Consider the following 11,418-nt stretch of genomic DNA (forward strand, 5'->3'; position numbering starts at 1 on the left):
TCTGACAGCTCCTTGTACGGCCGGCTTTCTTGGCACTTGTAACTAAAGGGCATTATGATGGAGGAAATAATTCATATTTTGAGGGAATGCGGACGAACGCTAAATATGAACACCCACTGTGTAATGACATTGTTCAAGGAAACATACGTTAAATTATTCTGCCCTGTTTATTGCTGGTACTCATTCAGAAGAAGCACTTATGCGCATTTGTTCCTTGCAAATAGGGAATTCTACAAAATGCAGTTGCCAAAATATACACGATGCCCACACGAACAGTCTGACGACAATCGACAGCTATATAGAGAGGGATGTTAGCATATTTTTATTTTTCCGAAGATACCGCACTCTGCTCGTAATATCAAGTGCATCGTTCATTGAAAATTGTACTAGCCTGTGCGGCAGGGGAAACAGTATGTCATTAACGAGAGATCAGGCAGCGCGGCACGGACGTGTCTTTGTTTTCAACTAGTGGAAGAAAAAAAAATGCTAACGCAAGGACCATAACCTGAAGCTTCGCAGAAAAAATGACAAGCAAAAGAAATGATGCACGTCGCTTCCCACGCGCCGCCTAAGCATAGCTGCAGCTGTGACGTTGCAGTAGACGTCCCTCGCCTGACATTCCCAGCACAGCCTGAACCTTCGTTAAAGCACGGGAAGAGCGAAACATCTGTCATGACATACTCTTCTATGCTTCTAATGGATGTATCTTTTCTGCGAGACCCGTAGAGTCAATTCGAGCAATCTGCTTGACGCGAAGGTGTACAGTTTGCCTGAATGTGCTTGCCTGTGCGCTCGCCTTCCTGCGGACAACCGATTACTCTAGAGGTAACATCTCGAGCGTTACCAGTGCCTGTCATGAATCTCACGTTTAAAACGTTACTCACCAGATTGTGTTTGTTCAGCTTCGTTTCTGCTACAATACTCTTCTGCCTTTTCCACATCAAACAAGTTTTTCATGGTGCCCTCAGCGCAACCAGGGAAGAGGCTTTTCGTAGGAAGACTGTCAACGACGCATCAGAAATATTAGCTGATCTTTCTGTTGCAAGCATGAATGCCATAGTTCATCATGCGTATCAGGATGTAATCGAATGCTTTTCGGAAGGAACTATCCCAGGAATGAGAAGCTCGACATGCGTCTGCAAAAAGGGCTGGAATGGGCTGGACTGCTCCATTCCGGAAGCCATTTGGTTTTCAGAAGCTTTCAAAATTTGGTATTCCATGGGCATTATTCGACGCCGTTCGAGGCCGCGCACTATAATCAGCGGACTGGTGTTCAACCACGAGTTAGACCTTCTGGAAATCCGCGTAAAAGAGCTGGGTGATGCTGTCGACTACTATCTGGTTGTCGAATCAACTTACGCCTATTCCGGCGTGGAAAAGCCACTCTACCTCCGCTCGAACTTGAGTGCCGGATTTCTGCGTGAGCATGCACACAAGATTGTCCCGATATCGGTAGACTTCTACAACTACGACGGAGGCAATCCGTGGGGCCCGGAAAACTACCTCCGTACATCCGTTTGGTACGAAGGTCACCGTCATCTCAAGAACATCAGTGATGACGGCCTCTTCGTCATGTCCGATGCTGACGAGATACCTAGCCGAGACGTGCTGCTCTTTCTGAAACATCATGATGGATACGGCGAACCGATATTATTGAGCCTGCGATGGTTTTTGTACGGCTTCTTTTGGGAGAACAGTGTGCCGGTAAATGTCAGTGGTGTGTGCACTGTAGCCTTTATGCGAGAAGTCTATGGAAACGACTCGCTGCGTCTCCGTTCGATGAGGACCTTTACGAGGAACAACATGTCGAACACGGGGACGTTCAGTGAAATGTGGATCATACAGGGCACGTGGCCACGCTACGCAGGGTGGCATTGTTCATGGTGTTTTGAAGCGGAAGGCATACAGGTGAGAAAAAAAATTTCGCCGTAAAGTTTTCAAGCGGGTGAGGTTTTTACACTTTATAGATTTGTTACTACTCGAAAAATGTGTATATGAGGCTTTGTACTCCGAATACAGCAATCTTAATAAGGGAGCACTTTATCACTTTTTCCATAACTTCTCGACACTGCTGGCTCTAAACAATTCTCTTACGAACGCTAAACTTCACATTTAGATTAGTGAAGCTTGTAGCAGACAACTTATCTGCCAGCGGCGACAGTTCCCCATACGATGGATTCCTTATATTTTAGGTGGACTTGGCATTTGCGAATTTTCATAAAAGGATTGCCACCTTCGATGACCGAAATCGAAAGCGAGGCGTCGTGAGAGTAACTATATTCTATTGATGTGAATGCATGCCTGTCAAAGCAGGCGACTGCATTTGCCGAGGTTGTCACAATTCGTACGTCCACGTCATCACAATCATCAAAGCGACCACGGAAAGCAACCCTTTGAAAGGCCAGTGTGCATGTCAGCTGACACGAGATTGTGCCATTAGTACGTTCGAAGGCCATTTCGGTGGAGTGGAATTAGTATGTGAACGCTGAGTAGACCGAGACGCACAAAGCGGTAACTTTCAACAACAGTCACAAAAATCCCTTAATATGACGAATGAGCAAGTGCAAACCTCCAAATTGATTACCAATTTTGACTGCATGATTGGACTGGTTGAATGATTGTGTCCTGAATTGTACACCGCCGACACATGATAGAACCAAATTTGAACTTCTGTGCATGTTTGGGAAGAAATACTGAACTTATAGTGAATTTGTAAACGTCTCTGTCATGTTTTAAATGAGTGCTTCCACTCTGATCCATTCATCCTTCGCAGGAAGGGGAATGGAAGTAGGGTGTCATGGTTAAGCATCTAGTGGATAGGAGGGTGATGCAGCATTTAGTCTTTTCTGTGGTGTTACCCTGGTTATGGGAGAGGTATGTAGGGAAGGATACCAAGAAGCAAGTAAAATTCTAACATAAAGACGAGGAAGGGTGACAACGTCACCATAAGGCTTTGAGGTATACTTTCCCATTGTCAGTACGTGTATGGTTGTTGCGGAAGCGGTATTATCGACCTCACCCTCAGCCATTGTTAGAAAATTGCGCATTCCCATTACACACGTTTTGTAATTTGTGGTGTTGCGCTTTACTGTAGAAAGAGTATTGAATTTCTCCAAGGAAGAAGGTCCTCAGTGATGGTTTAAGCGCAGTGTAGCTTCGGAATCAACGCGTGGTATTTGTGGAGTCGTACCGAATGAAACAGAAGATGTCCGGAAGCGTTTTAGGCAATTCACGGCGTTGTATGATAACATTTTTTTTGTGTAGGTTGTCCTCCAGGAGGCCCTTTTTCTCGTCAGAGTACTTTCTGTATTTCTTGCAACAGGGCCCCTGTGTTCATTTATCAGGTATCTTAGAAGCTTAGTGTGCTCTATACGCGAGATGATGGCTTATTGACTATGGCGTTGCGGTGCTCAACACGGGTTCACGAGGTCGAATTCCGGACGTGACGGCGGCGTCTCGATTGGGGAATAATGCGAAAACACCCTTGTACTGGGCGTTGGCTGAATTTTAAAGGGTCAAATAGCCAAAATTATTTTTCGTTGCCAGGTCAAATTATTGCCAAATTATTCGTTGCCAGGTCTGTCTGCATTTGCGTGAAACTGTTTTCTTGGTGCCTCTTCCCCTTCAAAACAGCTTGTGGTTGCCGAATGTGTAAGTTGCTGACCGGGAAAATTTTTTTTTTTGCCTAGTCTGATCTATGGTAAGAGGAAGGTTACCCGCAAGGAAGCGCCAAATTCCTCTTCGAAATATATGGCACCACAGACTGTTCGGATTCGATACGACATTATCGCAGTACGAAATAAGATCTAGAAAACATGAGTCTACATTTGACAACACAGTGAGCAACAGCCGTGGGCCCGGCAGAATTAAGATATATGGGTTATTCCTATGCCAGCTGTGAATTTGTCGACAGTAGCTCACCTGGACTAAAACCAACAATTGATGCTTCAGATACATTGTCCTGATGCTTTCGCCATGACGACTGCCGATGTCTTTCTGTCATTTAATTTCTAGCCTCTTGTCCTGAGTGTCTGTTCGTTAAAGTGCACAGTACCGCATGCGCCTTCTGGGTGACTGCCCAATAGTTAGCCCATACCATTTGAATCATTTCCACTTTTCATGTACGGTCTGGATCAAATTGCCTGCTCTCTTGTGCCACATCAACAGCGCGCATATCTAGTGGCCCAAACTGTTGTCTACGTTGAATGACGGTAGCAAGCTGCATCCGGCCCCCGCTAGGGGCGCTTGTGCTGCGGTAATAGGCAAAGCAAGTGTAGTTATTAAAAGAAGCTCGGTCAGCCCTTTGTACGGCCGTCTTTTTTGGAACGCCTCAGTAAAAGTACAAAAAATAAACCATACTTTGAATAATTGCTGACGAACGCTATATACAGGGCGTTTCACGTAACTTGTTCCAAGGATTTAAAAAAAATGTGGTTAGCCGCAGCTGATTGAAACCAACTGCATATAGTTTACCGTCTTGTGGTGCGCCTTAGAATACTTTCTTTATATTCCGCTTAAATGCCTAATTAACTAAGTTGCATTATGCAATATTTTAATACTCACTCTATGGCGAAGTGCGCTTCGTTGCATTGGGAGCGTGTTCACAAATGACCGCGATCCAATATTTTCTGGGAACGTACATGCTGCGCGGCGATTTTTTTCGGCGTTTTAGGAAAGCCCGCGAAGTATGAAGTAAGACCACGTGACTGCGCTCCTGCGCTGTCGTACTGCAGCGCTCTCAATCACGGTTCATGCGAAAGAACTGCGCGCACGGACCGTGGCGAGTAAGCGGCCCGGCTCCAGTCATCGGCTTCCCAGTGCGTCAACACCTTTGATGGTGGCGCACGGAAAGCAAGCGCCGTAGTCCCTGATATGTGATAGCCTCGATGCACCGTTGATAGCGCTGAAGTATGATAGCGTACGAGCGCAGTCAACTGGTATTATTTCGTATTTCGCGGGCTTTCTTTAAACGCCGAGATAAATCCCCAGCATGTACGCTGCCACGAAATGTTGGATCGGCCATTTTGAAAAGCCCGCTAAAACGCAACAAAACTGTCTAGGCCCTAAACTCGACAATCTAATTAAGTGGAATATGAAAAAATACTCTAAGGGGCGCCACATGATGACAAACTATATGGCGTTGGTTTCATTCAGCAGCGCCTAAGTACTTGTTCTTTTTTTAAATGCTTGGCACCAGTTACGTGAAACACCCTGTATAAAAATTTGCTGTGCAGTGAGAGTGCTCAACCAGACATATATTAACTTGTTCTGCCTGTATATTGCGGGTATTCATTTCAGAAATGTATTTATGCGCATTTATTCGTTGCAGTAATGCACTTCGAAGTGAAATTGTCGAGTGATACGCGACGCCCCGAAGAACAGTTCGTCGGCGATAAACTGCTATAGAAAAGGCGGCGTGCTCACAGGTGACGTGTACACAGAACTCAACTTTGAAATGTCAAGCGCGTCTAAATGTCGTTAGACTGTGGGGGGGCAGAGGAGGACGGTATGGCATTAACGAGAGCAGAAGCCGCACGAGATCCGCTATCTGTCAAAATGCACGGCGCGCATGTGTATCGCATTAACGCGCCAAAAAACAAAACACGCTATCAGAAAAGCCGTAAAGAGATGCTTCGCAGAGAAATTCGCAAGGAAAAGAAGCGATGCATGTCGCTTCACATATGGCACGTAAGCATCCTAGCAGCACGGATCTTGCAGGAGGCGCCCCTCTCCTGATAGTCCCACTAAAGCCTCAATTTTCGTTAATAAATTTGATGAGCGAAGCCTACGTCATCAGGCACTCTTCGATGCTTCTACTGAACGTATATTTATTCCTAGAAGTCAATCGGAGCAATCTCCTTGACGTGAAGGCGCGAAGTGTGTCTGAGTTTTCTGCCCGTGCGCGATCGGCTTCCCACAGATCACAACCGATGAGTTGAAAAGTGGCGATGTCTCGTGTGTTATCAGTAACTGTCATGAATCTCAGGCAAGAAACGTTACACACCACATTGTGTTTCTTCGGTGTCCTCTTCTGTGCTTTCCACCTGCACTCCACATGCAAGACAATGGACCGAAAGGCGCGAAAATAAGTTTTTCCCGGTTCCCTTTGTCTGGCTGCCCTGTGTGCAACCAGGAAGCAGGATTTTCGTAGAAAAGCTGTCAGTGACGCGTCAGAAACATCAGCAAAACTTTCTGCGGCAAGCACGAGTACCATAGTTCTTCATGCGAATGCTTTTCTGTATTTAGAATGCCGGGATGACAGAGCTCGACATGCGTCTGCAATAGGGGCTGGAATGTACTTGACTTCTCTATTCATAACACCTTTCGGTTTAATTGAGCCTTCAAAATGTCGTTTTCCGAGTGTCTTATTCGACGCCGCTAGAGGCGAAGTACAATAATCAGTGGTCTGATATTCAACACCGAGCTCGACCTTCTGGATATTCGCGGCGAAGAGCTAGGTGATGCTGTCGACTATTATCTCGTTAGTATTATCTATTCCGGCATGGAAAAGACACTATATGTCGGCTCGAATCTGAGCGCCGGATATTTTCATAAGCATGCGCACAATACTGTCCCAATATCGGTTGACTTTACAGCTATGATGGAAGCGATCCGTGAGCCCCCCGAAAACTACTTCTGCACTGCCGTCTGGTAGGAAGGTCACCGTCGTCTCAGGTACATACGAGATGGCGACCTTTGCATCATGTTCGATGCTGACGAGATACCTAGGCGAGACGTGATGCTCTTTCCAAAATATCATAAAGGATACGGGGAACCGATGTCATTCCACCTGCGATGGTTTATTTACGGCTTCTTCTGGTAGAGCAGTATACCGATCAATGTGAATGGTTTCTACAACGTAGCCTTTATGCGAGGAGTCTATGGAAACGACTGGCTGCGCGTTCGTTTGATGAGAACCTTTAGGCGGAAACATGTTTGAACACGGGGACCTTCTGTCAAAAGGGGATCATACAGGGCACATCGCCAACATCAAGTCGGGGGGCACTTTTCATGGTGTTTTGACGCGGAAGGGATACAGGTGAGATAAAAAATTTCTACGAAAATTTTCTATGAGATGAGATTTGCACATTATAGCTGTGTTGTTGCTAGAAAAATATGAATACAGGTCCTTGTGCTCTTAACACAGAAATCTTAAGAAAGCAGCAGATTTTCACTTTTCTGTAACTAGGCGGTACTGTCGCACTGTTTACCCTAAATAATGCTGTTATGAAGCCTAATTTTAGCATTTAACTTGTTATACCCTATAGCACACAACTTATGTACCAGTGGCGACAGTTCCCTATGTTACGCATTCCCTGCATTTGAGGTGGGCATAGTCTCTGGGAATTTTCTTAAAAGCATTGCCAGCTTCGACGACCTGCTTAATCAAAAGCGGCGTGCAAGGACACTTAGTATATTGTCATGGTGCCAATGGTTGCAAAGCAGGCGACTGCAGCTGCAGGTGTTGTCACAATTCCTCAAATGCGCGTCGTCACAAGCATGAAGCTGTACAACGGAGAGCAGCCATTGCAAATAGCAGTGTCCTTGCTAGCGGGCACAAGATGGTGCCATGAGTAAGTTGAAAGGCTAGTTCCGCGAAGCGCTACCAGTACGTGAATGCCGAGCAGCGCAAGACAGACTCAAGGCGTTCTTTCAACAATGGTCACTTAAAAGTCTTACCGGCTGGTCACACGAAATTTGACTATCACACGGGTTATAATTGCGACATATTTTGTGGCGTGCAGTAAGAAGGTAGAGCACAATACATGTATTTCATGGACAGCGACCTTAATAGCTCGGCAGCCTTAAGAGGAAGCGTTAGCTTGGGCCCAACTCCGACGAGGCCTATTAAAATACATGTAAAAGGCAAGAACGTGTTTCTGAGATAACCCCTCGACCGATTACAACGAAGTTTGTTTCATTTGAGAGATAAAGTTAAATTCTAGTGGTTGTTGTAAGCGGAGTTTCGATTTAGGGATTCAGTTCTAATAAAAATATCTTCAAATATTCGACCGCCTGAAAAAAATAGAAGCCCCAAGTTTGCAAATTCATACTTCTGCATCAAGAACAGATATTGCGGTTCTGTAAACTGCATCCATTAGATCATACAAAGCCGACAAACAAGATATGTCATTTTACATCGTACCTGAAATTTTCACGCTTGTTACAAGGGTTTTGCAAAATCTGTATTTTCATACTGCTAAATTTTTTATATTCACGTGTAACATATCAATTTTGTGCGTTTTAGATTTACTATCGCATGCAATTCACATAATTGTAGTATCGTTTTCATTGCTGAGTTACAGAACTGTAAACTTGATAGCTTCGTTTATTGAAAATTTTCGATGGGGCCAATTTTTAATAAAATATTTACAACCTAACTCACAAATCCGAAACCAAAGTCACTAAGTCATAAGTTTTTGTTCTAAATGCAAAAGACCTCGTCAAATTTGGTGCTGTGGTTGCCGAGAAAAACGAATTTTCCTTTTTCATGTATTTAGATAGGAGCACCGGTGCTAAAGCTTCCTTTAAAGAGGAAGCTTTACCTGGCACTGGTATTGGCGCGGGTATACGCAGCGAATCAAGTTTTTTGTTATCTGTAAATAATTGCATCTCGCTGGTGGCATGACTGTAAACATAATGGCCATAGTTAATGGCAGCTATCAAGCGCTGTGGTAGCGCAGTGGTACCTGCCTCCCGAGCTAGAGGCCTGGGATCGATCGCGGTGGCAGCTGGGTATGTTTTTTTTTCCTTTTGGATTTCCTGGCCATAGCTGCGACGGGCACTGCTGGCGGCAGACACCATCGCCAACCGTTGGAACGAGCCCATAACTGCTTACACTGTAAAAATGAAAAAAAAAATTGCATCTGGCGCTTTATGTGTCGTATGATGTGATTATGAGACAAAGCGCATTGGGATGCTCCGGAATAATTTTGGATCATCTAAGGTTCATTTACACTTGCAGGCAATGCATGGTACGCGGTTTTTTTTGCATTTCGTACCCATTTAAATGCGACTGCTGTGGCCAGAATTCAACGCCGCGACCTCTGACTTAGCAACGCAATGCTACAGCCACTAAGCCACCACGGCGATGAAATGATAAGTGCCAAAACGGTAGCTATATAGAGAGTTGTTCAATATAAACGCTTGTGTTTGCAGTGATGTAGACTGATGAACTAGGCACTTTGTTCTGATAGACACATCGATAGCTATGAGGGCCATGCGCTTCTTGGAGGAAAGTTGGAGGCTGAAGTGGTTAAACGCGGCTGACCACTTTGCAGTGATTTCGTGAAATTGTAAAGAACTTTTAAGAACGGTGAGCCGGCTAAGGGCATCGTTCATACTTCTGCTCTTATGCACCTTTACGAAAGGCTGCAGATTGTGCTACGGGAAGAATTTCCACCGGAACTTCCCAGGAACGGGACATCCGATTCAGCTACGTATGGTTTGGATTCAGTCAATGAATCAGACGCTCCATCTTCTTTTTTTGTCAACAATAACAAGTCAGGAGTTGCTCTCACTATGCAGGTTTTAAGGGCAACAAACAACATGATTTTTAGAGCGTATGCACAAAATCTTCCTTCTCGCCCACGTTTCAGTGCGACCTTCTGACGCGTAGTCTCAAATCTCCTTTTTAAGATCTCTAAAGGCGGCTAGCGCCTACACAATTATTTTTCTTGAATGAATGCCTTAAGAACCCGCCACGCGAAGTTTTATCACCATATCACGATCATTTCATCGACACAGGCTTTCTGTGCCGCATGTGGGTACGCGATGCGCATGTAGGTAGGCGATCGGCAGTTTGCTAAGTAACAGCCGCGCGCACTCTTTTTTTTTGACGGTCCTTTCTCTTCAGCCTAATTGATTCGCCATTGGAAAACAATTTTTTTAGCTACTAGCTGTTCTTTCGCACTTCGAGGCTTTGTATTGCTGAGCCCACCTTGGTTGCATAGTGGCTATGGTGTTGAGCTGCTCAGCCCGCGATCACGGGATGGAATCCTGGGCACGGCGGACGAGTTTGGATGGGGGCGAAATACGAAATCACCCCTGTATCAGATTTAGGTGCCTGTTAAGGAATTCAGGTGGTCGAAATGATTCCCGAGTCCTCCCTTACGGCGCGCCTTATTATGAGATCGTAGTTCTCGCACGTAAAACGCCATATTTAGTTTTAAATGGTGAAGATGAAATGCCATAAATGTAGTTCCTAAACTACAAATGTAGCGGTGCTTCTTTCTGTAATATCTTTCAAACTACTTTTCTAAATGCACGGAAGAAGTTTATCGGCGTCAATAAGTACTACAGCGGACAAGTTTGCATCGTTTCTGTCGGTGTATGATATTTATTTCTCCCGCTATAACGCTTCAATGTTTTCTAAATGGTATCTCGTAATGTTTCCACACTCACAAGAATTTTCAGAGCGCGGATATAACTTCGCTCATCGGTTTCTTCTCATGTCAGCCATGCGTCTTCAATAAGATTGCTTAAAGAACACACTGTTATTGCGACGGACAAGCTTCGAAACGACTGCATTTATATACATGTCTGCAAGGCGTGATCAGACCGCTTCCGATGGCAACAAAAAAAGATTTCCAAAAGCCAGGGGAAGTCAAGTTTGTCAACGTGTTTGCACTAGCTTCATTCAACAATGTTCTGAAGAAAAAAAAAAAGGAACTATACATTGACGTTTTTGCCACATGTGTTCTTGACATCGTCACTACACAAATGTTTAATAGAGAAAAATATATCCTATTCATCTATGAAGGAATTTCGGTTTCATTTTTTCGCCTGCGCCAATTTTTCAACACTGCTTTTGTTTGGTATACAATTTTCACATACTAAAAGAGAAAGGAAGGCGCTATGAGAAACTTGACTGCCCCCCTTTCTCCCGTGACGGAGCTACGCGAATAGCATATAAGCTTCTAAAAGGTCCCAAGAACAGTTGCCCCGTGCGGCCTATTCTGTCTTCAGGTGAGTCACCCACAAACGGCTTGTCAAGGCTTCTGGTAAAAAATTCTGAATGCGCTTTTCGTATGGAATATTTTAAGGTTATGAATTCGAAGGCATGTGTTAGCGTGGTACGCGGTAAGATCAGCTTTGCGATGACGAGGTTATGGTGCGTTTGATGTCATGTCCTTCTTCGCGAATGTGCGATCCCCTTAGGTACACATGTTATCAGAAACGCCTGAAGGATGTCTGTACATTAGAAACAAGCACTTCGCTGTTGATGAACAAATTGTGATATTTCTTAGCTCTGTTTGAGGCTAGCCTTATTTACGTTTGCGGGAGCCATTTACCAGTCCGGTGTTCTTCCCTTTCTGTGTTGCCGCCATTTTTTATGCTGATATAAGGAATTAACGAACAGATAGAAGGCCGCCCGATGTGGATTCCCGTATTGATAACCTTGGCTGACCTGTTCAT

At 44.8% G+C, this 11,418-nt stretch overlaps 1 protein-coding gene and 1 pseudogene across 1 annotated transcript; both read left to right on the plus strand.

Moving 5' to 3' along the window:
* The first annotated feature begins 659 nt into the window (after nt 1-659).
* LOC142588713 (beta-1,4-mannosyl-glycoprotein 4-beta-N-acetylglucosaminyltransferase-like) lies at nt 660-2,791 on the plus strand. The gene is made up of 2 exons (XM_075700528.1): nt 660-1,908; nt 2,774-2,791. Exons 1-2 carry the CDS (start codon nt 775-777, stop codon nt 2,789-2,791), a joined length of 1,152 nt encoding a protein of 383 aa, XP_075556643.1. The 5' UTR covers nt 660-774.
* Nucleotides 2,792-6,346: 3,555 nt separating this feature from the next.
* Nucleotides 6,347-6,823, plus strand: LOC142588714 (beta-1,4-mannosyl-glycoprotein 4-beta-N-acetylglucosaminyltransferase-like; annotated as a pseudogene).
* The last annotated feature ends 4,595 nt before the right edge of the window (nt 6,824-11,418 follow it).

This window comes from Dermacentor variabilis, chromosome 7, assembly GCF_050947875.1.
Source record: "Dermacentor variabilis isolate Ectoservices chromosome 7, ASM5094787v1, whole genome shotgun sequence".
NCBI classification, from domain to species: Eukaryota; Metazoa; Arthropoda; class Arachnida; order Ixodida; family Ixodidae; genus Dermacentor; species Dermacentor variabilis.